Source organism: Xiphias gladius, chromosome 21, assembly GCF_016859285.1.
Source record: "Xiphias gladius isolate SHS-SW01 ecotype Sanya breed wild chromosome 21, ASM1685928v1, whole genome shotgun sequence".
Lineage (NCBI taxonomy): Eukaryota > Metazoa > Chordata > Actinopteri > Istiophoriformes > Xiphiidae > Xiphias > Xiphias gladius.
The window spans coordinates 7873034-7899909 of NC_053420.1; the positions used below are offsets into that span (position 1 = coordinate 7873034).

Genomic DNA, 26876 nt, shown 5'->3' on the forward strand with positions numbered 1-26876 from the left:
GGCCCCGACCAGCCACAACATTAAACAGGCTCACAAGCTCAGTCATAGTACAGTGTGCAACATCTACAACTACAGCCTGATTTTCTTAATTTCGTCCATTTATTTTTCTCTCCTCACATTTTCCCAACCCCCTGTATTAGCTGATTAGATTATAATTAACCAATTTACCACCAAGTCAAATGGCCCTGGTCTGAGCGTAGCATACGCGTTGAGATATGTTTTGCTAACCCACAGTAGCCTCATTGGGATGCTCCTTTTAACATCCAACATGATTGATTTTTCTAAATGTGTAAAGCCGCCTCTATACTTTCGATTGCTTTGAGACCCAGTTCATCCTATGTGCTTTCAGAGCATGTGATGCTCTTTCTGCCTGGAAAATCAATATTTACGGCGCAGAAGCAGATCTGGTGAGGCCAAGGGAAAGATTTCACCGAGCATGGTAGCCCCCCTGCTTTTTCCACTTCACCATGTATCGTGTCTGCTGGGACGTTTGGTTTGCTTAAGATCACCCTGCTGTTAACCGTCTGCACTGCCAGGGCCTTCAAAACGTCGTCGATTAATCACCTAAAGTGCTCGATGAAGGATGGAGGTTTGCTGGCAAACTGTCAGCTTGCTGCAGGCAGGCAGTGGTTAAAGGTCGGGGGGGGTCTTTAAATAACATTCAGATGTAACGGCTGTGTGTGTGTGTGGGGGGGGGGGGATTTGAATTAGCAAGGTAGGAAGCCGTTGACAGCCGCCAACGGTTGTAACGCTGAAGCAGATAAATTAACATTACTCTGATACTGGTATTCGAGTATTTCCACTGTGTGGATTTTTTTTTTTTTTCCAAAGCTTGACTTTTTACCGCTTTAGCGTTCATGCTACCTACATTTATCCGGAGGCTGTTAACGGTTACTGACGTTGCAAATTACGCCAAGTAATCAAAAATATTAATATCAAATATTAGTGAATAAATGTTGATGTTAATTGGAAGCACCTCTCAGGGATACTTGAGTATTTTAATTAATTGGATTTATAGTTTTCATACTTTTTATCAAGTTTTTAGCCAGTGTAAATTATAATTACTCTGATACAGGTACTTGAGTATCAGTTTAGCTGAGTACTTAGCTAAACTGGTATATTACCCTGACGGGCACCCATTGGCGGTACACTGACACAGGGGGAGCTAAGTACCCGTGGAACTAAAGCGGTTTAAAGTGAGGCCGGTTAGCTGTATGGGTTTGGACATTTTAATCAAAACGGAAATGTGCTTAAAAATAAGGTTGTTCCATCTGTTAAGTGAGGTGGAGGAGAAAGTGGAGTAATGCTGCCATAAATGTACCGCAAAGGAAGTTTGTTTTTTTTTTTCACACAAGAGACAGGAAATTCTGAGAGATCAGCTTTAGATCGTCATATCACCGCAAATCATATACAGTGTTTTTTTTTTTTTTTTTTTTTTTAAGCGAGTGCAACACGATTTCCGGGGTAGCGGTGTAGCGGAGTAAGCTTCGGTGAACTATCTTGACAGCGAAGCGCAGTCTCTTTGGCGGTGTCGGCTGAGGCTCACTCTACTGTCCCCCGGTCAGAGAACACACCGGAGTCACAGCAGCGGCGTCGGACCACTTGACAGCAGGGTAAGAACGGGTCCTCTGACTGCGGACGATACTCAGATAGGCCGTTTAAGTAAATCACGAAACGTTCAATTAGGCTTAAAGATCTTTTTGAGAACTGACAAATCATCACATATGCTCAGTTCTAGGCTGGGATTGATTATTGCTGGCTTGTGTGCGGTTGTTGACACGAAAGTAAATGTTTTCCTAACGAATTTTTTTCCCGGTTAACTAACGCAATTCTTTGACTGTATTCTTTCTATAACTATAGCCTATGTAACGTTGGCTATATAGCAGTTACGGGACCTCGCATGAAGTTCAGTGACCTTCTCGATGCTGCATTGTATTTTAATCTCCTCCCAATTGGGACATGAGGCTTTGCTGCTACACAATAAGTTGTCCTCACAAAATATGCTAGCACGTTTTTCCCCCCCCTCAGGTTATACAGCTAACTTTTTTTTTTTTTTTTTTTTTTTTTTTTTTTTTTTTTTTTTTTTTTTGTTAAGCGAGTGCAACACGATTTCCGGGGTAGCGGTGTAGCGGAGTAAGCTTCGGTGAACTATCTTGACAGCGAAGCGCAGTCTCTTTGGCGGTGTCGGCTGAGGCTCACTCACTGTCCCCCGGTCAGAGAACACACCGGAGTCACAGCAGCGGCGTCGGACCACTTGACAGCAGGGTAAGAACGGGTCCTCTGACTGCGGACGATACTCAGATAGGCCGTTTAAGTAAATCACGAAACGTTCAATTAGGCTTAAAGATCTTTTTGAGAACTGACAAATCATCACATATGCTCAGTTCTACGCTGGGATTGATTATTGCTGGCTTGTGTGCGGTTGTTGACACGAAAGTAAATGTTTTCCTAACGAATTTTTTTCCCGGTTAACTAACGCAATTCTTTGACTGTATTCTTTCTATAACTATAGCCTATGCAACGTTGGCTATATAGCAGTTACGGGACCTCGCATGAAGTTCAGTGACCTTCTCGATGCTGCATTGTATTTTAATCTCCTCCCAATTGGGACATGAGGCTTTGCTGCTACACAATAAGTTGTCCTCACAAAATATGCTAGCACGTTTTTCCCCCCCCTCAGGTTATACAGCTAACTTTTTTTTTTTTTTTTTTTTTTTTTTCCCCCCTCACACATTTTCGTTTCACAAACTTCCTATGTAACTCAGTAGGAATTTCACACACGGTATAGGGTACCTTCAGTCAGTCATATAGCCAACAACAAAATATCTCTCTGCCACCTTACAGGCTAACACAACAGCTGCAACCAAAACCACATTTTTGGCAAAATTACTCTGTAGCCACAAAACAGTTGCATGTTGGTTTTACTTGGTTTAATGGTTGCAGGAGCATAAAATTAATATTTACTTTCACTGTCTAAATGTTAGCTTGGATTTTGAGCTCATTTATCTTATCGGGTCCTGGAGGGGTGATTTTAAGCAACTACACCAAACAGGATCATCAGTCAAAAGCAAACAGTAACTTTGAGCGTAAATCTACTGAGAACATCAGGGGCACATGTAAAATTTAATCTACTGCTTTGTTTGAGTGTTTCTCTAAAGTGTCTTGTTTGGCAACACGCCCACCCGAAACATACAGTTAAGACCGGGTCATCTTGTTAATCAGTTGCAAGGGAGGAGGAGAAATGGTGGCAAGCAGGCAAACTGTATTTATATAGCGCTCAAAAGCTGAACTCACATATTGCTTCACAGGAGCAAGAGATTAAAGAAACTAAGCAAAGTAGAAATTGAGCTGAAAACAGCTTTCAAAATATTGATTGCATAGTTTTAAAGCTGGGCAAGTCATGAAGTACTTAGACATTTCCTGTTGTCTTACTCTGTCATTGTTTTTTCCTTTTACTCAAGGAAAAAGCAATGACTAGTCCTTAATCAAGATATAGTTCTCCTTTATTGTGTGTTGTTCTAACTGGTGCAGCAGTTAAAATACCAAAAACTGGTGGTACCAATGCACAGCAGTTGGCTGAATGCTGTTAAATAACTTGCTTGAAGTTTTCCTTCTTTAACTGTGCAGACATGGAACATACAGATCACTAATCATACAAGCTAACTCCTGACTGATTGATTGGTTTAATAACATTACACGGCTCTAGATTTGTTGTACTCAGGGTGCTTGGTTTACTCTGCAGTTATTCATTACCTAGGTGTGATTTTGAGTGTGCTGCAGGGCGCCACAACAACAGCAGGAACAGGTAATCTCCTGTTATCTGTCTGTGCCTTGGCTGAAATACTCATTATAAGCAGGCTTTACATGTGCCACTCCTTTTAATCCTCACCCTATGTTGAAAAAAAGTCAAAGTAGGAGCTCTTTGAATTGCATTTGGAATTGCATCATCTATTGTGCCTTGTTTTACTGTACTGTGCCTGCCTAGTGGGGCTGATAAATCGTAGAACTTGGGCTACTTTCTGTAGATACACTGATGGCGACACAAGACCTGACTGGGTGAAATTTGATCAGTGCACGTACTGTGTGTCAGAGTACCTGAAACGTGCATAGAAGAATAACCTAGGGTGTTCTGTCAACCAAGAATCTGAAGAATTTCAGACCTGCAGCCAGCATATGGATAACCATGTGAGATAAAATGCAAGCTCTTTATTTAATTTTTTTTTTTTTTCAAAGTCCACGTGCGTGCCTGAAAATAAACTAAAATTGTTATGATTCTAGTTAAAAGTCCCTCTGCTTAGTTTAACAATCCTACTCCAGAGTAGGGAAAAGCTGAATGCCTGGGGAAGAAGCTTTTTTGTTTTTTGGCCTGTTAATACTTTACATTATCAGGGTGTTTTCTCCAAAGGAAACATCTCAGCGTTGTGAAAAGAAAGAAAATTCCTGTGGTGTCTTGACGTCAGAGGTCAGAAGCTAAAGCCTGAGACAACTTTGTCTTTATCTGTGGCCTTCAGGCAGAAACACAGGAGGACTGAGCGCAAAAGATAAAGTGTACAGGCTGCAGTGGCTAGAGGCTGCATTTATGAATATCTTCATGTTGAGTCATGATCTGAATCTGTTTGTTTACTTCATTTGATATGTGGACGTAAAGTCAACTTACAGAAACAAGCACATACTGTACATGGCACTGGGTCATGACCTCACATACAGGTCAAGGGTGGTGGTACATGGCAGCTTGTGTCACTCCGGTAAACAACCTCATACATAATACAGTTGCAGTGGTTGCAATTTAACTTCAGGTGAGATAAGGTCGAATCGGATGAAACCTCTTTGTACTGTGGTTGTTTAATCTTGTTGCCGTAAGAAGCGTTGAAGTGTGGTCATGTTGACATAAGGTATTCAGGTATTTCTGGAATGTTTTGCCAGCCTCATTCTGGGTCACATCCATGTGACGGAGAAGTTTCGAGCACGCTGTGTGTCAAAACTGAAAAGCAAAAGTTGTATTTCAACGGAAACATCCCTGTTGCCACAGAGGTCAGGTAACCCACTGTACCAAATATGAGGCTCAGATGGTCACTTAAGTTGTTTTTTGACGTGTAGTCTTTAATTTAATATCTTCTACGGTCTGAACCCACGTCCAGACCAGGCATCTGCCTGGCTTATCATGGTGGTTCAATGAGCCGCCTTCCTTTACATGCGAAATGTTTTTGCCGTAAATAATCTGAAGTCTACTTCCTTCCACTGATGTCTTGTCCGCTTATTTTTTTTTAAAACTCTATTCCTCCTCTTGTTAAATTCTATAAATTGTTTTCCTGTTCTCATTTTTCTCTTCAGAAGTAAACTGTCACACACTGTACGCTACACATATAGTACATGCTGTACCCTATCCAAAACACCAACCTACTCCAGATATTCTTCCAGTAATGCCCCTGCGCTACAAATAATTGTCTGGCTTGAAGGATCAGTGACGAATTACTGACGCATGTTTGTGGTTTATAGCCTCACTCAAGGCCTTGGGCTCACATCGCTTCCAAGAAATGTGGGATACTAGCCCTTCATACTATAAGCTTTTCTGTGGGAAGACACTTTCACGCCCTGCAGGACACAATAGGAGATCCGATACTGTCCAGAACTAACCTTGACCAGATACAAAATGATGCAGTTCTCATACTAATAGTATTTTCAAATGGCTCCCACTTGTCACTTAGCCTGACCTCCAGGGCATTAACAGGAACTCCTCAGCGGAATATAGTTTTTACAGATGTTATCTGACAAAACTTTCACCATTGCAGCAAGTTACGGCATGCTAATGAGGTTTCAGATGTTAATATCAGGATTATTCAGGTTCAGCATTATGCAGATCAGGATATAATGGTGGAGATCATGACTCATTGCATCAGATACAAAAGTTCATCGGCATATTTCCTAAAGAATGGCTTATATTAGTCACTAAATATCATAAACAGGAAAAGGGAAAGCAGTGTTGTAACTTAAACAGGGATTCAGCTCGGGGGGGGGGGGGGTCAGTCTTTTTGACAACATGCGCAAGCACATCTGCACCCCAATGCCAGGAAAGTGTTCAAAAACAGCGAGTTTGTGATGAGGAATGTGTGTGCGCACGCCATCAACACGGTCTGTGCCAATGGATGCCCCTTTTTGTTGCCCTGCATTGTGACACAAAGCAGACCACATGATCAAATCAGGGATGTTGTCTGACGTGTAAACGCTACAGTGAGGTGAATTTAGTTTGAGTGATTCAGTAAACATCCCGGGGTTTGTGAAGTGGAACAGCTGTAATCCTTTCATGAATTGTAGGTTAGATATCAATGGAGAAAGTGCAGTGTGCGTGTGTGTGTGTGTGTGTGTGTGTGTGTGTGTGTGTGTGTGTAAAGAGAAAAAGTCAAACATCAATATTCCCATTAGGCCTTTAGCTTTCAGCTATAGGTCATTTGAAAACCATTTATGTAATTGAAAGTGTCCTAAAAACAATTGGTGTCCTCTTACCTCTCCCCCACCCTGTCTGTCTCTCTGCATCTCTCATCACTTTAGTCCTCCATTCTTTTGTCCCAGCAGTCCTTTTATAAGCCGATAATGTGACTTGGCTGGCTGGATGCTGGGTTTAACAAAGTTTAAAAACCCACCGGCATGGGAAGGGTTTGGACATTTGTGTGATGTTATTTGTTGTTGTTGGCTTTATCTTAACCCTAAAGAAAAACAACAGCAGTCCCCCCCTCCCCCTGTTAAGGGAATTGATGTGCTGCATCTTGTCTGATAGATAACAAGATTTAACAGGAGTCTGTCCTTTGGTTTGCCAGGAAATCTCTGGAACGTTAGTGGTGAGGACAGGATTTTTTTTTTTTTTTTTTTTTGTTATTCTCTGGGGTATGTTTACGTGAAACAAGTGGGAAATAAAATTAAGCATGCATCTTCTACTGGACTGCCCTCTGGTTGTTTTTACAAGAATCTTCATCAAGTAAACATTTATATTTAGTCACTGGTTTGTCTTATGTTCATTGGATGTTAACAATGGAAGATGGAAGCCAGAGCCTGACGGTAAATGTCCAGAAGGACAGGGCCTGAGGTTGCACTGATAGAACAAAGGCAGTCTCTTCTAGAGTCTGGCTGAACGTGTGATATACTGGTTGTTCGAAAAAATATTTCAGTTGGACAAAGTATAGTCAGGATTCTTTCCTTCCAGAGTTACCTCTGCATTGTTATGCAATGTATTTAGTAACCAGCCTGGAGTGAGTGAGCTATACAGTTCTGTCAGGCTGAGAGCTGGCGTGAATTATCGCCCTCTTTTCAGTGTTGGCAATGTAGTGTAAGAATTTTTTAAGATTTAAAAAAGCTGTCGTAGTGCCTCATTTTCAGCTGTAGGACGTTTGTTGAAGCTGCTCCATGGAGTTTTCTTGTAAACAAAGTTTGTGCACATTCAGTGGCAGTCAGTAAAATGCAGTATTTTGTATTTTGGGCTGCAACTAAACGATTTTTCCTCATCGATTGATCTGCCAATTATTTTCTCGATTAAGCAATCACCTGTTTAGTCTACGAAAGGTCAACAAGTAGTGAAAAACAGCAAGTCAGACTTCCCACAGTCCAAGTTGACATCTTGAAATTGCTTGATTTGTTTGTTCATCATGCCAAAACTCAAAGATATTTCATAAACTATCGCATCTGAGAGAGAAAAGCAGCAAAATTTCACATTTGAGAGGCTGTAACCAGCAACTGTGACAATTTTGCCTGAAAAGTGGCTGACATGATGAATCCATAATAAAAATAGTTTTCAATTAATTTTCTTTCCATGGACTTAACAAATTTGCAAAGAAAATTTTAAAAAATTGTTTAAAATAATCCCGTGTTTAAGCCCATGTTCGATAGCTTGTACTCGTCTTCTCCACTGATGCCACGTGTCTTTGTGTTCCCACCACCATCTGTTGATCAGCGGAATAGTGTGAAAGCAGCGGTGAACGTGTAACGTGTCAGCGAGCTTGCGTCCGCACCCTTGAGTGTCTGTATGATACAAGCGAAATGGTCGCCCACTCCAAACTTTGCTACGTTACACTACTCTTGGTCAAAAACTCCACCATGTACCTTTAACTGGTGTCACATGGACATGGATTTGTTTCAATCCAAAACAATAATTCATTTGACTATATAAGTTACAGTTACTGTATATTATTTACAATTGAAAATTGACTTAAAAAATGAATGAGAATTTTGTGTTTATTAACTTCTTGTATGATGAGAACATTGGCCTCTTTTAGAGCTTTATTTACAAACATTACAGAAACTTTAAGTAGCATTACAAAACATTAATAACTCATATTAAGTTGTTTTCTAGTGTCAGTCCCTATATACCGGAAGTAGATCTGTCAGGCTGGTGGATCTGCGAGTTTTGTGCTTACACCTGGATCACAGATTGTATGTATCTTTAAAGGGTGCATGCTGTATGCAGCAGGCCTTTTGTTTCTATTAATGCCATTCCCCTTGGTTTGTACCTATAGAAGATTAGTTTGGCTGTCTGAAATACGGCTGACCCGAATGCCTCAAAGCTTCCACCGTTGCCATGGTAATCGAGGTCCAAATCAGTATTCGAATGCTGATTTTAAAAAAAAAAAAAAAAAAAAAAAAAAAAAACATTATTATGTAATGCATTACCACAAAAATCCAAAATAGCCAATTAAATGATAAATAGTAAGCCAACATTATTCATTATGCATCAACATTAATTATTGTGTGTTATTTTCGGACAAGGACATTTAATCTTAGTGATAGTTTTGTGCAACACAGCACAGTCATAAATTGACATCCTGTCAGGTGGATGTTATATTAATTTAGCTGAGCTTGCTATCTATGTTAGCAATTAAGCTTTAAATTCTGGCTGTGACACACACTTGCTTTTGCTTTTTTAAAAATACCTTTCAATTGACTGACTCTCTTTGCATTCAATGAGGAGGAAACTATTCAAAATGCAGCGTTGAGACTTTGTGTAATTGTCCCTGCGGATGAGGGGTTAAACAGGACAAGAACCGACTGTCATGCCTATCAGGTAGCGGTTACCATGGGCAGCTACAACAAGCATGTAGTGGGAGGAGGACATTTTTCCAGTCTCCTCCCACAAGTATATAATGTCCTATAGGAGAGACACTGGGTGTAAACTACCGCTGTGAGGTTCCCTCCTCAAATCCAACTGAAACCACACTGGGGAATGCAATCACGCACACATACTCGCACACAATCACTTCCACACACAGTCTCAGTCATGTAAGTCATTCTAGTCAGCGCTCCTTCCTGTTGTTCACTAGTTCCGTCTTGTTTCGTTACGTGTGTGTAAAGACTGGGCTGAGGAGGAAGTCCAAAGAGAGTTTTCCTTGGAAGAGCCACAAACCGGGTAGAAAGGAAGAGAGGACCAAGAAGGGGATTTTACAAGGACTTTTGGGAGGAGGTTGTTGTTGGTGTTGTGACATTTGCCCCCCCGGGGGTATCTGCCAAACGCCATGGGGGCTTTAAGAGGTGATGTTGGTTAGGAGAGGACTGACACAGTCTCTGTGAGCAAACCCGGTGTATGAGTGGAAGTGGCTCCAACCAGACCAAAAAAGATTCCACCTGATGGATTTTATAGGGAAACCCTACCCTGAAGCCTCCGAGACTGCCGTGGAATAGACACCACATAAAAATACTCTCTCATAAAAATCTGTTGAAGAGGAGAGGGGCTCGTAGGAGCATGGAATCACTGAGGGAATCTTTTCTGCATTTGACCTTTCAGATGTCAACCTATAAAAGAGCCACGCTGGATGAGGAAGACCTGGTGGACTCCACCAGTGACGACATCTATCCAACATCTCCCCTGCAGGTAAAAACACAAACACCTTGTGCTAAAAAATGTACGAGTGGGTTACTGTCATCACTGATTCACAGTATCAACAGTGTCAGTGAAACATGCGTCAGGCCAATCTGATAATGGTTTCTGTTAAAACACTGTACATCAAACACTGCTTGGTTTAACGGGATGTGGTCTGTTGGGTAATGTTTCTCATATGCATTTCAGTCCTCCTCCATAATATGTTACAGAGAACAACCTGCTGAACAGATGCTTCAGGTTGCACTGTCAGGTTTGACATGCAGATAATGATTGATGCATATTTGCTTTGCTGCTTATACAGAATTTTCTGCAATTACATTATCCTCGCTGGGATAACAGATGAAAACTATAGGAACAACTATAGGATGTTAATGAGTGTTCTCCAGGGTTTTATATGGTGTAAAAATCTCATTGTTAGTTAATGAAGTTATTTTTGACTGAGCCATTTCCTTTGGCACATAGGATATTGTATAATTTTTCAGCATTTGAACATTTTCTGTTCATGTACATTACCTATGGTTTTAAGAGATGGCATGAACGAACAGTATTCTCCGGGCACTTCTTAAAATCTCTGTTAAAGGATTAAATAGTCTTATATAGACTTTTAGGGCCATTTCTTGTAATTCTGAACCTCAGAACAAGGAGCTACGATCCGTCGGCGGTGTCTTTATTCAGATATTTTATTTGACCAGAATTATACCTGAAGTACCCGGAGAGAGTGCTTAATTCAAGACTTTGACATGATTTGCTGTGATTTCCAGGGTAATAAGATTTGATTTCCCGAGACTGTGATAAACTACGGATGGAAAATGAAGAGGCTTGGCACTGGGATTATCTCAGTTACAATCAGAAACATAGTTTAGGTCCAAACCAGCCAACCACGCTGAGCTCGTGGGATTAAGAAACCACTGTGGCTTTGGCATTTGCTTTAGTCACATTTAGTCTGACTGTCAAACTCTCATCTAACCTAATAGCAGTAAATCGGATCTTTATATATAGACTTGAGGGGTAATTGAATTCCACGGGATATATTTGAGGTCCAGGATCTGGCATTTCTTTACCGTGGGGATTCTCAAAGACTGGCCACAATGTTAAATGTTCACTGTGAAAGACTTGTGAGTGGCTGCTGGAATCAGTCCTGCAGGATATCAATTTCATTGGCATCCTTAACTAAGGCAACATTGAATAGAAAAAAAGTGGAGGAGCAGGGTGTGCTGTGGTAAGATCCACTGCACCGATCACTGGTATTAAAAAAAAAAATCACTACACACAAAGCCTGGACTTTACCTGGAGGTAACTGATGACCTGTTTGTTGTCCTTGTGTGACTTGCTCATCCTTTACAGGTGAACCACAAAAGCATCAGATATGGTTCAACAGGATTATTGAGTCTTTTTCCCAGTCTGGGACAAAAGGAAAATACTCTTTGAGTGCAGTTTAAACGAGGAGTGAGGGAACAATAGAAGACTGCTTAACCTACTTCTGTGTAGGAGGGTTGAAAGCTCCGTGACAGAGAAGCCACGTTGCACTGAAACCCAACCTGCCATCAGATCCCTGTTTGACTATATATTTATATATATATAGTAGTATAGCATATACAGTATATGTAAGTGTCCATGTTTATGTATTCCAAAGCTGACTTTAAGTCATTTTGTGTCTATTAACCATGCTAACCTTCTTCAAAACTGCCATATTTGATTTAACGGTTTAAATGAAGCAGTTAAAGGATTTTTTCTGTTTGTTTGTGCAGGTGACTCTGCTGCAAAGACGTGATCCAACACAAAGGGAGAAGAGGGTGCTGTTTTTAGTGTGTGTCGTGTCTGTGGGCCTGTTCATATCTCTCATCACAACTGGGGTCTTGTACAAACAGAGTAGGTTAAAAGTTCTGTTTAAACTCTGTGCCACTGAGACAAAACCTGAGAAACACCTGTGCTCTCTGTGAAGCTGAGGCCTGGCTCTGTCCAAAGGTAACAAAATCTCTTCTCGTTGTTTTACAGAGGGTATTTGCTGGACTATTTCTTGGCCAGTATTGTTGTTTAGGGACGTAGTTGTTTGTGCAGATTAAACAAACGAGATTTAATGTGCTGTGCGTAGGTGGACGTTGTTACCTTTGGACAGAGCCAGGCTAGCTGTTCCCCCCCTGTTTCCAGTCTCTATGCTAAGATAAGTTAACCAGCTGTTTGCTCAAGCTTCATATTTAGCATGCATATTGATCTTGTTATCTAACTCTCAGCAAGAAAGGGAATTAGCGTATTTCCCACATTGTCAAGCTAGTCCTTTAATGAACATCACTTTTGCTTATAATGATAAACAGTCAACAGTCATCTTGTTTCAAGATGTTGCAAAAGAGGTGCCCAGGTTTTTTTCACAAGTAGACTGAAAAATTTTGTAAAAACAGCAAAGGTTTTTTCAAACGTGTGAAATCAATCCTTGTAACCAACTGTTGTTTTCCAGTCCTTGAGAATCAGTTTTTTTTAAGCCCAGTACTGTTTCATCATCAAAGCCGGTTGTATGTGGGGGCTACGTAATAAAGTGTCCTCTGAGTCTCTGTAGGGAAGTGTAATTGTTTAATATACTAAAAATAGCACCTTCTCTTACCAATTTGTAAAGATGATTTTATCAAGAGAGTGTAGTTTTAGCTGAACGTGAAAAGAGAGGTTTAAAATAGATCTGTAAGCCCTGAGAGGCTTTTAAGTGCAAACTACAGAACAGGACTGTGGCCTTTAATACAGTATATGTTTTTTTTTTTGTTGTTTTTTTTAAAGAAAGCCACACCTTCAGCCAAGCTGCCTAAAAACAACTCTAAATCTCTCCCTTGAGCTTGTTCATTATGGAAAAAGGGCTTGTGGATTTACAATCACATCCAGGAGATGTCTCATCTGTGTTGGTTTCCTCAAATTTACCATGAGAAACTTAATTCCGCTTCCTCCCATTCAGAACCGCATGTCAGATCACACTCTGAAATAATAAAAGGAACAAGGATGAATTCTCCTCGGGGTACTAACCTCATCAATGCTCATAACTTTGTCTCAGTCTTGTCTCATGCCCTTATATGGGCAGATGGTGAAAGTCCTTACAGTGAATCAAGTTATAAAGGTGAGCTGGAATTTCAGTCTGCGCCCTGTAACTCCCAGCACTTATGCTTCTCTAAACACTGCAAGTTTTCTAAAGCTCATGCTGTTAAACAGCTTTTGTGTTTCGACTTTAAAAAGTAACACAGACCACCCAAAAGCCTCTCTGCTGCCTCTCAAGTTGTTTCCTCTTAAAATTATTCTAGAGAAACATTCAAAATATCTATTCTCAGAAGTCACATTTAGGCACTAACACAAGCCAAGGAGCAATGGCATTTATTTTCTAGCCAGTTAAACACTTTCTCCTTCATCTGTTAATCTGTTGTCTGTTTATTAATCAATTAACAATAAATTTGAGACATTGCCCCCTACAAAGACAGGATCATCAACTGTCACGTTTCAGCTAATCATTTATGAAGGATTTTTACTAAAAATGTTACTAAAATATTCAAAATCTCAAATTAATAGTAATAGAAAATAATAGTTTACAGATAGTCTGAAAACCTGCATGCATATTTGATTGTCCTACTGTGAAATATTCACTGTGGAACCCAAAAATGTTTTTTATTAAGATAAAGTTTTCCCCAGATTAGAGGGATAAAGTTGAACATTTACAACTGAAGTATCTATGAATTTAACCTGCTATCTTTTTAAATAATTTCTTTTGTAGCTCACCCTGGCTTGTGCCTAACAGAGCCATGCATTACTGTGGCCAGTGCGGTAATGGGAGCCCTGGACCGATCCATGGACCCCTGCCAAGACTTCTACAACTTTGCCTGTGGGGGGTGGGTGAAGAACAACCCCCTCCCTGAGGGCAAGTCCCGGTGGGGACCTTTCAGCAACCTCTGGGAGCACAACATGCTTGTGATGAAGCGTTTATTAGGTAAGGGTCCTTGTCTGAAGGGTGGCACAGTAGTGCAGTGGTTAGCACTGTCTCCTCACAGCAAAAAGGTTCTGGGTTCTAGGTACTGGGTTCGGACCTCGGTTCTGTGTGGAGTTTGCTTGTTCTCCCTGTGCCTGCGTGGGTTTCCTCCAGGTACTTCAGCTTCCTCCTACAGTCCCACAGTCAAAGACATGCAGGTTGGAGTAATTGGCAACTGTAAATAGCCCGTAGGTTGGAATGTGGGTGTGAATGGTTGGCTGTCTTTATATGTCAGCCCTGTGATTGGAGACCTCTCCCGGGGTGTACCCCGCCTCTCCTCCAATGTCAGGTGGGAGTGCCCCCCCCCCCCCCACCACTACCCCAGGCAAAGGAGTGATTTTCTGGCTCATTTTTACAGCACTGGTGAAACCACTTGTTTTTTATTCACTTGAATTCTGTTTCTCTTTTTTAATTATTTGGACAGAAAACACAACAATGAAAGGTCTGAGTGAGGCTGAGGAAAAGGCCCAGCGATATTATCAGGCCTGCATGAACGAGGCCAAGATTGAGGAATTAGGAGCTAAGCCACTACAGGAGCTAATCAGCCAGGTATGCTTATTTCCTAAAGCTGTCGAACATCAGACACATTCATCATCTCAATCCCTCTTCATTTCCATTAAAAGAATGAATTTCCTCGCATCCAGCAGTCTCTGTCTGCTTAAATCTCGTTTTTCTTAGATCGGAGGATGGGCCCTGACTGGACCCTGGGACAAGGACAACTTCCAGGAAGTTTTGCGAACAGTGTCAGCCAACTATCGCACCTCACCTTTCTTCACCGTGTTTGTTAGCACCGATTCCAAAAACTCCAACAGTAACATCATCCAGGTGAGAGGGTCAGAGATTTTTGTACAGGCCCCTTTTAAGAGGCTTTAATAGGCTTGATTGATTTCAACAGTTCTATATAATTATATGTATTGATTTAGAATCACATCTCAGACACTGCTCTCACACTGACTTCTTCGATCACATCCCAATAGACTTACATTCACATTTAAATTCTTACATTAAATTCCCTCCAGTACAAGCAGCTGCTATAGCTTTTCCTAAGGGGAGAGATTTTTATCTTTGTTGATAACCTGGGGAAAATCCACTCATTATCATTGTGATCTTAGCCAGATTCACACTGGCAGTTTGACATGAGAGTTTAGTCCTTTGTAGGATAACATGAGACCGTAACGAATGGTAAAGATATGATCTGTGGTGAGTTTCTGCTTTTAGCCTGCGTGCTGGCAACACAGGAATGAAAACAAAAGGCTGTTTGTCAGCACTGAATTGGAGGATGAGCTAAAAGTCATAGGATATTTCTCTTGCCTCCAGGTGGATCAGTCCAGCCTGGGATTACCCTCACGGGATTACTACCTCAACAAAACAGCGAATGAAAAGGTACTGTGAACAAATGGTATACAGCATTCAACTTGTTTTGCAGAAGTTAAACTCAAAATGCATGTACAAAGAAAGTTGGAAGCAGTTTTTTAGCTAATCCAGATCTGGAATTTTCTGGAATGAGAACCAAAAAAAAAAATTTATTTCGAGTTTGACAATATCCAAAGGCTCATTGCTCATTTGCAAAGAAAGCCCAGAAATAATAAAGGAGAAATCTTTCAGCTTCAGGGCAAAAACTCTGCATAGTTGCTTGTATTTGCTTAGTTTAGGATTACTTTCCTAATTTAATTTTATTACACACACAAACAACTCTCGTCCTCCCAACTACCCCCACCTCCACCTCACTGTCCTACCTACTTGGACTTTGCAGTATCTGACTGCATACCTCAACTTCCTAATGGAGTTAGGGGTTCTTCTGGGGGGCTCCAAAGAGACGTCGCGGACGCTGATGGAAGAGATTGTGGCGTTTGAAACCACTTTGGCCAACATCACAGTCCCTCAGGGGGAGAGAAGGGACGAAGAGCTAATCTACCATAAAATGGAGGCCAAAGACTTGACAGTGAGTGTCTCCTGGTTTGATAGTATCAGCTTGATAAAACAAAAGAAATCATGTACATTACTTGAGAAAATTATTTTGTACAAATGATGACTCTTATACTGCTATACCAAAGGAAGCGGAAGTTGCAGTATTGGACTGAAAGGAAGCTATACATGTTTGTGTTGAGACTTTTTTTTTTTTCAACATGTCAGCATGTTTTTGTGTGTGTTTTGTCTTTGCCTTTGTAGACTTTGGCTCCTGCCGTGGACTGGATGCCATACCTCACAGAAGTGTTTGCTCCTGTGCCTCTCAACAAGTCTGAGCCGGTGGTTGTTTATGCCAAGGAATACCTCCAGAAAGTTTCTGACCTCATAACTAAAACAAATAAAAGGTCAGATACCTAGCTGTACTTAATAGGTTTTCCATTTAGGTGTGAAATACAGGCTGTATGTTGCTATGTAAATTTAGCTTTGTAAATATCTGTTCACTCTGATTTATGCTGATGCAGTAAAATAAATAGAAAGGAACAGAGGAGCTAAACTCTGTAAGAATTTACACTTTTTACATCACATGTACAAGTACATATCCTCTTACTGAAAGATACAATAGTAAGCATTTCAGGCAGTATTGAAGAGAGCAACAAAACAATGAATTTGAAATTTCCTTTGCAGCCTACTCAACAATTACATGATAATGAAGGTGGTGAGGAAGATGGTTTCCATTTTGGACCAAAGGTTCCAGGATGCTGAGCAGCGCTTCCTTGAGGTCATGTATGGCACCAAAAAGGTAAGAGATGAAGATTTAGGCCTTTCACTATAATCCAGCATGAAACCGATAGATTCAAACACAGGTGGAATTAAGCGGTAAAAAGAGAAACAAGAGTGGGTCAAAACCTAGTATATGGCTGGACCGCGTATGATCAATGCGCCAAATCGAGGATGTAGTTCAAAATTGTTGTGGAACTGCTGTAAACAACTACTTTCAGTTTTATTACAAAATCACCATACGGTACGGTGATTTCAGCCGAAATTACTTTTAAAATGATCACTCAGGGAGGAAAGTTAGAAGCTTATTCACACCTGTGTCAGTTGCCATGCGGTCAAGTAAGTGAGACACATAAAGAGGTGTGCCTGCTGAGGGAAAGCCCGACCTCGCGCTCGTGGGGCAATACTGGCGACTCACTTCTACGGAAAGTAGCTAAGGGTTGTCCAAAAAGTCGCTAGATTTGTCGCTAACTGCTTTTGTGCAGGAAAGTTGCTAAAGGGGTCTGAAAAGTTGGTAAATCTAACAACAAGGGTGCCAATTTGGCAACACTGCCTGTATATCCCCCCTCTGATGACATAATAGAATCTGTTTGCGCCAATTTATTTTGAAAGAGAATCTGTCAATGGGGAAACTCCAAACACTCAGCTGGCCGACCAACCAATGGTGTAACTTCATCACTCAGTCAGTACGTCAGTCAGTGACAGACCTTTGTGTTTTTAGGGCTTACCACGCTATTGTGGTCCAGCCAAAAAAAGCAATGTACTGTACACATTTGACCTGCTGGCAGATTCTCATCCAGATAATGTATTTTTAGCATGTTTGTGAACTGAATACAAGCATCTCAGTTGCTGCTTTGTTATTGCTTTGCTGCTTTTTGATTTAAACCAACAGTTAAATGTTAAATGGAATTGTTACCAGGCATAGAAAAGCCAGTCCAGTCACTAGGAAAAGTCCTATTGCCCCCAGTATATGTGGGTTTTTTAGAAGTCCAGTATACTGTGTTCTGGCATAAGAAATGGCCCAAAGCCAAACAGCTGAGTTTAGACAGCTTTTCACTTGAACTCTTGTTCTTGTGTGTGATACTCAGCAGAGGATTCATTTTTAGTGGACACACACAGAGGAAAATTGGCACCAAAAGAGAAGCAGAATTTTCCCTTCATTGTGACAAGACTTTTCGAGAACTGTAAATTATCAGCTAGTGCTTTATGGCGGTTTTCTGTAGCAACCTGACGTATTAAACTTAATGTAAACAAGAAACCTGGTTTCCTTAATTAGGGTAAGAGGTTTAAAAGAGAAATGTGCTTAACACAGCTAAAGTTCTGCTGGAGAAACCTGATTTCTTGGCCTACAGTATATGTGTAGCTGGGGCCCTGTTCATACCTGGCATTAACATGTGTCTCAGGTGATCCGATCACAAGTGGAAAGCTCTAAGTATAGGTGCGAATGCACCCGAGACGCATTGAGGACGCATTTGAGATTCGATCACTTAGACCACAGTTGGAGGTGGACTGAGCCGCATTACGGCCAAATAGTTGTAGGAGTGTGAACACGATTGTGCACTGGGCCACACTGAAGGACGGCCTCCTCAACTGACGTCCTCTGTGTAAGTGGATGTACGTGCTCATTCGTAAGCAAAAACAAGTCGTACAAATCGCGTAAACTGGTTTTCTCGAGGATGTCTGGAAATTTCAAAAAGAGCATAGAGATGTGTCACAAGTGCGTCAAACATCTTGGGCGACTTGGTTTGTCTGGAACACGCCAAGGAATAGATTCAGTCTGTAATGATTTGATTTCTTCTTCCTCTTCTATTAATTTCCCGCAGACTAGGCATGAGAAGGTCGTTGCGGCCACCGGCTGGGTTAAAAACAAAGCATTTGGTCTTTGCAAACAGAATTGATGTAAGTGTTTGTTTGCATATGGAGCAGTGAAATGAGATCCGATCACAAGTGGTCACTCGATACGAATGTGGTGAGGCATTCTAATGCCAGGTGTTAACTGACGTGCATAGAGCTGTCCTCTTGTGATTGGATCACCTGAGACGCATGTTAATGCAGCGCAGTGGCCGCATCGCTGAGGCAACAATATAAAGGAATGAAGGAAAACGCTCTGTGTAGTCCTTTGTGTTTGAAAAGTTAATAAATCCCAATACTATTGAAACTGAAATAAATCAGATGGTTTCCACAACTGAAGAGAAGACTTTTTGTAAAATGAAGACACTTCACTCTACAGATCCTGCCGTCTCACTACGATTAAGAATGCTCCGACTAACAAATTAAAATATAAAAACACTCTAAACTAAATCATTATACTTTATGTATCCCTAATAGCTTTAAAATATGCCAGTCTTGATTCAAAAATCTAATACTGGGTAGATGAGAAATCTGACAAGTTGCACATAAATGACTAACTGCAAGTAATGAAGTGCATGTAAACTATTTAGTATGTTTTTCTGCCTAAGCATGTCTCTCAAAAACTTGTTTTTCATGTGCATGTAAATGTTCTGTAGTCAGGTGGCATCAGTGGTAAGGTTCACCTGAGTTACAAAAAACATTTTCTCACTTACTTTTAGTTGTTTCTGGCCCTGCAGATAGTTTGGGCCTTTCATACCCAGGTTTAGAGCTTGGTCTTTGTGATTTTCCCCATCACACCAATACAATAGAAGCGAATGGAATTTCAATTGTGGCATTCAATACGTTAAAAAATTTCTATTTAAAAAAATTCAATAGCGGCATGTCTTTCCAAGAACAGTGACCTGGTTTCTCTAGATAACCTCGCTGTGAACAGTTTTCATTGGAACAAGTCCTAGTAGACTAGGTCATTGTTTCTGGACAGGGGAAATTTTTTAAGTGTAGTTTTTGAGCGCAGCGAGTACCAGGAACAAAATTCTGTTCAGCTCCATTGTATTGGAGTGAAGGCAGGAATCTCTGAGACAGATATCTAAAATCAAACCAAAACAATCTGTGCTGCTGGATGCCACTACATTACAGGTAAAAAAAAGAAAACTTTGGTGAACTGACACTTTTACTTGACACAGTGATGAAGATGTTCAGAAATTGATGCCCGTTGTTCTTAACTGTGAATTTAGTTCACTCTGGAGCAAGCTGTACTGCCTTCTCAGTGAATAACTGACGGTGAAGGCTCCAGTGACCACAGGTCTTATCTGGACAAGATCCTGTTTCCTCTGCCTTGTTTTCCACTGGGGTCAAGCTGCAATAACAAACCTAAACTTTCTGTCCGTCACTTGGTGTATCTTTTTTAAGTTAGAGTGCAGCTGTTTCTCTTTTCCCATCTGTGCCTATGTGCCTAAGTAGGTTTTACAACTTTGCTCAGAATACTCGTCATTTCCTCACTGTGACCACGGTCTTTTTTAACTCCGTTTACATGCAGCTCCATTTGTCCTTGTCCTTCCTTTTAACCTGATAATAGCTTTGTCATATAGGGAATTTTTTTTAACCTACAGTCAGTGAATTCGCTTTCTGAAAGTGCGATTTTGATTGTGAAGTTTAGATGTAAAGTCATTGTTTTAAAATAGATGGAGCCATGGTTGTTGTGTATTTGTTAACTGTATGTTTAAATCTTGCAAAATTTGTGAAGATAAGGAAAAAAAAACAACTCTGAAACTGTGAGAACATGCAAAAGTTCCTGCATAATTCTAGAAATGATGTCCAGAAAATTATATCTGATCACAAAAATCACATAAAAACATGATTGTGCTTCAGAAGTGGACAAACTGAGCAAGCTGTTTCAAAGTTGACACATTTTTGTTTGAATAAAACAATGATTTTCACCAATTCAGAAAATATCCAAAAATATTTGGACAACATTTCTAATAAATCAAAGGCTTTTGTAGTCTAGTATGGTCTATGAGGCTCAAGGCAGTGTCAAACAATAGCCATCCAACAGCGCTTTACAAATTATGATGTATAACATTCTCTCATTGAAACTGCTCCTCTCCATCATTCATTTCCACTTTACTGCTGTTCTGGTGGTCGCCTAGCTTGCATAGCTTCAGTTATGAGTTGAAATTAGCCAAGGGTTGGCATGTGGACTTTCCTGTTGTTGCCATTTTATCTAACAAAAAAAACACCACTCAGTCCTTTTAGAGGGAACACTGTGTCTCTCAGCCTGCAGCGAAATAACAACTCAGCGTTGCTTCACAAGCAGTGAGCACAGAGGACATGAATTTCTCAACATCAGAACCGCTTCTATTCATCTTTTATTTGTGTTAATTTTCTTTGCTAGATGAATCTTCTGCACAGTGGCTCCTATGGATTTCTCAGTGTTCTACTTTATTGGATTTAAGTCTATTACAAAAAAATGCAAAAAAGATTTTTAACAGTGGCCGTTATAGTAAATTTTTTATGTATTTTATACATCCCATAAGCCTGTGATAACAAAAAACAATACAACGTTGCTGATATCATTTTGTCTTATTGTCTTAAAAATGCATTTCTTAATGGAAACATAAAAATAGAGAGTGTAGGCTGCTATTTTCACTTCTCATCCTTCTCAGGGTTGAGGGGGGTGACACCTGTCCCAGCATACAGTGGTCCAAAATCAGAAACAGATCGGTCGGGTTGCCAGACTATCACAGGGCTATACAGGGAGAAATGGTAGGAGTATTTGTGGAATGAGTAATCTCAGTAGAAATATTCTCACTATTCTCGCAGCACAATGGCTGCTATTCTCTGCACCTACACATGCAGCCACTGTGTGTAGTAGCTGAATGCAACATGTCCTCTCACGTACATCTGGGTTAGTCATGTTCGTGTGCCTCGCCAAGAACACTCTCAAAACTTGACTGTCTAGAGGAAGTAAATGTTATAACAAGGTTTCTGTACGTGAACCTGCGGAAGGATCATTACCGTTTACAGATATATAGGAAGTGAGTAATTGAAGCAGACTACATGGGTTGTACAAAGTCTGACATAGTGCAAAAATCGCATTGCCATTAGACTGATGATATCGGACAGTGTAAGAGAATATGAGGATGTATACATGTCTTGATTTGTCAATTTGATGTTGCAGAGCTGCACTCCACGCTGGAAGCTGTGTGTCAGCGACACTGACAGCGCCCTGGGCTTTGCTCTTGGAGCCCTCTTTGTCAAATCCACCTTTGCTGAGGACAGCAAGGCCATTGTAAGTTTTTTTTTCTTTTTTCTTCAAAGCACAATACCTGCTGCTGCTGCATGAGATGACGGACTTCTGGCTTTCCTCTCTCTCTTCTGTTCTTCAGGCTGAAGATATGGTTGCAGAAATTAAATGGGCGTTTGAGGACAGTTTGAAGTATGTGAGCTGGATGGACTCAGAAACAAAAAAAGCAGCAAAAGAAAAGGTGGGAGAAAGTGTCCTACTGTGTGTTTCTTTCCCAGGAGGTTGTACTACTGCTGCTTTAGGGAGACATTAACATCTGAACTGAGGTCCGTTGAACTGTTACTGTGCTGAAGTGGCTGAGAAACACAGCACTGCCACCTGGTGTGTGAATGTGTCTTTTACAGTCTCTTAAATGTCATCTTTCATAGGCAGATGCAATATACAACATGGTCGGGTATCCAGAGTTCATCATGAACGCCACAAAGCTGGACAAAGTGTTCAATGATGTATGTAAACTTGGAACTGTATTAAATGCCCCAATCATTCTGTCATTTTCATTTATCCCATAATATCTTGTTTTCCCCCATTAAAACCTGACCTTTTCTCTTCTCTTTTAGTTTGAGGTGGTGTCACAGCTCTACTTTCAAAATGTCATGCAGTACTACAACTTCTCAGCCAGAGTGACAGCAGACCAACTGAGGAAAACTCCCAACAGAAACCAGTGAGTTGTTCCCTTTAACGCTCATCCCCAGAGCCCCTCTTGCCAGAGAGAAGGTTGCACGCTCAGACGGGAACACATTCCCATCATACTGACTCAGCGAAACCCTGCTTCCATCCACAAACGCTCCCAGGCACCCAACTCCTCTCCGCTGAACAGATCCTTGTCTCTAATTAGGCTACGGGGGAGGGGCCAGATCAAAGTACCCATGCCTTCCAAACTGATCCGTGGTCGGCCTGGCACGGCAGACCAGGCAGAATCGATACTGTGAATGTGTTGCGACCATGTCGGCCTCATGCGGTGGCTCTGTGCTCCTTATTTTTGCAGGTGGAGCATGACCCCTCCAACTGTGAATGCATATTACAACCCAACCAAGAATGAGATGGTTCTGCCAGCAGGAATCTTGCAGGCTCCATTCTATAGCCGATCCTGGCCCAAGTAGGTCTCCTACATTGCACTTCAATTAGTAGAATAGGACAGACTGCAACTTTGCTGTCCACCAGAATGGAAAATTTGCCATACAAGATAAGTTCAAAATTGTGCCCATATAAACACGAAAACATGTTTTGCTTCTCTAATCATTGCTTCTGTTCATACACATTAAGAGATCCATTCCTATTGCGCTTTCAGATGAGCCGGTTCTGTGCAAAAAAGCACCCTCAGGTTCATCAGAGGCTAACATGAGGCTAGGGCAGGCTGAGTTAGAAGAATAACTTGCAATTTATTTTAGTAGAAAATTCCGGCATTTTGTTGCTCTCCCGTCACTGCAGCTCAGCAAGCAAACAGAGTCTGGGGAAACAGAAGGAATTCTGTGCTAAATGGATTTAACTTCAGAGAGAGCTGCTTGTACAGTCTACTGCAGATTGCTGAAGGCTCTTATTAGCCTCACATAAACTGAATACATTATACTGAATATATTTTTTCACAAAACAAGGACTGTGTATTTTTTCCCATATGATTTACAGTTACAGGTATGTTAGGAAGGGATCTATCAATGACCAGATTACAGGAAGCAAAAAGTCTTTCAATGCTCACATTGACACGAGAGCACTGTCTCAATGAAGGCATGAACAAATGTGAACCTATTCTTTAAGCTGACAAAAGCATACAAGCAGCAGAGAACAAAGACAATATTAAAACACCAATAAAGTAAAACAGCTGTACAATTATGAACAAAAATATCCAGCTTTATCCACAGAAAATGCGATTTTCCAGCTTTTTTTTTTTTTTTAGCATTAGAGTCCTGTCATTTGTTTCTCTCTTAATCGTTCATTTTATTTGAGTATTCCGAACTAATCTGACATGAGAGCCGTGATTCCAGGGTAGACATACAGTAGTGTCACAACGATGACAAGACCCAGGAAACATTGTGCTACGTCCCGTAAAGCACTTTATTTGAATAAGTTGTGTTAATAAGTTGACTTTTAGAGGTTTTCTACTTTCTATGCTAAGTTAAGATAAACTAACCGGCTGCAGCCTCATACTGAATGGACAGAGATGAGTCTGGTATCAGTCTTGTTATCTAACTCTTGACGACAAAGCGAACAAGTGTATTTCCCAAAATGTCGACTGTTGCTTTAACCAACTTGCGGTCTATGCACACAAATGTGTTATCTGGGATGAAATGGTGTGCCACATGTACATTTTCAAATGTTTTTTTTTTTTTTAAATGTTGTCCAGAGCTCTTAACTTTGGTGGAATAGGCGTAGTCATGGGACATGAGCTGACACATGCTTTTGATGACCAAGGTTGGTAAATAGCTTTCTTTTTAAACAATGTAGATTTCAGAGGATGATAAATGATGTGACCCTTCTAATAATAAGATGTTTAATAAAAACAAATTGTGCTCCAAGACAAAAAAATGTCTTGGAGCACGACTTGGCAGAGAAAACAGTAATATTTAACTGTGTGATTCAAATAGGGAGAGAATACGACAAGGACGGAAACCTGCGTCCCTGGTGGAAGAACTCTTCTGTGGAGGCCTTCAAGAAGCAGACTCAGTGCATGGTGGAGCAGTACGGAAATTACACCATCAACCGGGAGCCTCTGAATGGAAGACACACCCTGGGAGAGAACATCGCTGACAACGGTGGACTCAAAGCTGCCTACAAGGTCCGATGTCCGATAGGAAGTAGAATTCACCTTGAATATTTTCTGTATCTGTGTTCTGTGTAAACAAACAGCTAAATGCTGCTGCAAGAGAGCATTTAGTTTTGATTATGGAAAGTTAGAGCATTACTTATGTTACCTGAGGCAGCATTGTCGGATTGCATTTATACAAGGTCGTTAAACTTTCACAGAGATCTCAGATTAATCCCCGGCATTAGTTTATTTGTCGAGGCTGTTGTGGGTCGCGCCCATTAATCTGTAATGGAAAAAGCAGGTTGTCTGGTGCAACAGGTGTTTATGAGTGGCCTTGTCAGCCTCTGGTTACTTCCTCACATGCAAACATTCTTTCCATGTAATGAAAGATCAGAGGCCATGAAACAGACGAGCAAATCATATGGAACTAAAAGCGTCCCGCATTAAATGGTACATGTTATCCGGAGGGAAAACTGTGGAGGACCTATAGTCGATCTTCTGTTTTCTTTGTCTGTCTTTCAGTGTGTACTTTTCCACGTGCTAAGCAAAACAGTGATTGCGTGCGTGTAACATGATAATTTGTTCCTTGAAGGCTTATGAGAACTGGATCAAAAAGAACGGTGAGGAGGCCACGCTGCCTGCCCTGGGAATGACGAACCGTCAGCTGTTCTTTGTTGGATTTGCCCAGGTTTGTATCAATCACAGTATATTCTTTTATTTATTTTTTTTGGCTCGATCGTACCGTCGACATGCTGATACTACTCCTGTTTGTACTGTATGTCTTTGGCTCCCCTCCAGACGTGTTTTGAGACATGAAAATATTCTGCTTGGTATAATTATTTCTGTCTGATATGGTTTTTCCACAAAAAAGTTGAATTACCTTGTTAAAAATTAAAAAGTTACATCTGCTGATTCTCCCTCAATGAAAAATCCAGAATCTATGAAAATACAAATATTTTTCATTTCCAAAGTTTAACTGCTGGACACAAATTGTCGCCCTATAATTTTATAATTTCAAATTTAAATTAATTTCCCCCAAAATACTTAAAAAGCTGTAATGACAGGAAATGGGAAAAAAAAAAATCAGACCAGTCTCTTAACTTTCTGTAATTCTTCATAGAAATCAGCAAATAATTTTGAAGGACCATGCGGAAAAATGTATATCTTACATCGTGTCTGTTCATCCTTCGTTACTTTTGCAGGTATGGTGCTCTGTCAGGACACCGGAGAGCTCACACGAGGGCGTAATCACAGATCCCCACAGTCCATCAAGATTCAGAGTCATCGGCACCATCTCCAATTCACGTGAATTCTCAAAGCACTTTGGCTGCAAAGATGATTCTCCCATGAACCCTAAACATAAGTGTGAGCTTTGGTGATGCCTCATTGCTTGGTGCGGTTCATCAGCAAGGAGTGAAAGGGACGTTTGGGACAATAGCTAGAGATACTTGCGAAGTCTCTCTGGACGGGGGACACAAGAACCACTGAAACTCCTAGCACCTTGCCACTTAATGTTTATCAGGCTCCTCATGGGGACAAAGTGTGCCTGCTCTGTGTGGAAGATTTCAATCTTCAGTGCGTCTCCACAAGGACCGTTGGTTTAGCAAACAGCTTTGCACAAACTCTGAAATTAGATGTAGCTACAAATGCGCTTTTAGAACACTGGAAACCCAATAGATGGCAACAGAAAATGGGAGAACAACTCTCAAACAGCTTTTTTGTCACATAGAGCAATAAATAAGCAAAGTGACCTTTCTTTTTCTTATAACTCTTCACTGTGCTTGGACCTGCTCTATTTTATTTTTTATTGTATTTTATTTATGGTCACAAATTTTTATATGACGGTGAACCAGGAAGATGCAAGATTTGGTTCATACCAGGACAGTTTTAAAGCCGTTTATTAAGAATTGGTATAAATATGTATAATACTACAGGAAGTGCTTGTCTTTGAATCATTGCAGTATTTCAGACACACTGTGTGTACGGTCTGGTCAAAGTTAACATTTTATAGCGATATTGATGGGATATTTGTGTGTAAACACAAAGTAATTTTTGGAGCTGGTGTCAGATAGCAGGTTCCCAAAGTTGGCATTTCATTTCTGTAATGTAAGACCGATACAAATCAGAAACAGAATGAAAGAATTCAGAAATTCACAGCAATAAATTAAAGGAACAGCTGTTTTTTTTTTTTTTTTTCCTTGTTCAGGACTTGGTCATGTAGAGTAAGCCATGATGTGCCATACCTCTTTTTATGATTAAGAGTTCTTCACATTATTTTGTATAATAAAAACAATCTTAAAACATCTTTGTCTCATGTCCAAAATTCGTTCAGCTGTTTGACACCTCACTTTCCGGCACACACAAAAACATCTTTCTGGTGTACAGAGACGTGTGCACTGGATTCATATAATAACCAGTGTCTCGGATTATTACATCGCTAATTAGA

At 40.7% G+C, this 26876-nt stretch overlaps 1 protein-coding gene across 3 annotated transcripts; it reads left to right on the forward strand.

Annotated features, from left to right (window-relative positions):
- The first annotated feature begins 1602 nt into the window (after positions 1-1602).
- ece1 (endothelin converting enzyme 1) lies at positions 1603-26694 on the forward strand. Of its 3 annotated transcripts, none has more exons than XM_040159106.1 (19): positions 1603-1613; positions 9764-9850; positions 11608-11728; positions 13599-13811; positions 14275-14399; positions 14529-14675; positions 15168-15233; positions 15604-15792; positions 16020-16162; positions 16443-16557; positions 21565-21675; positions 21773-21871; positions 22059-22136; positions 22248-22351; positions 22676-22786; positions 24029-24096; positions 24270-24460; positions 25023-25118; positions 25633-25809. In XM_040159106.1, the coding sequence occupies exons 2-19, from the start codon at positions 9764-9766 to the stop codon at positions 25807-25809; spliced, it is 2241 nt and encodes a 746-aa protein (XP_040015040.1). In that variant the 5' UTR covers positions 1603-1613. The 3 variants fall into 3 exon arrangements, with proteins under 3 accessions (XP_040015040.1, XP_040015039.1, XP_040015038.1); XM_040159105.1 differs by lacking the exon at positions 1603-1613 and adding an exon at positions 2126-2265; XM_040159104.1 differs by lacking the exon at positions 1603-1613 and having other exon boundaries at positions 9722-9850; positions 25633-26694.
- The last annotated feature ends 182 nt before the right edge of the window (positions 26695-26876 follow it).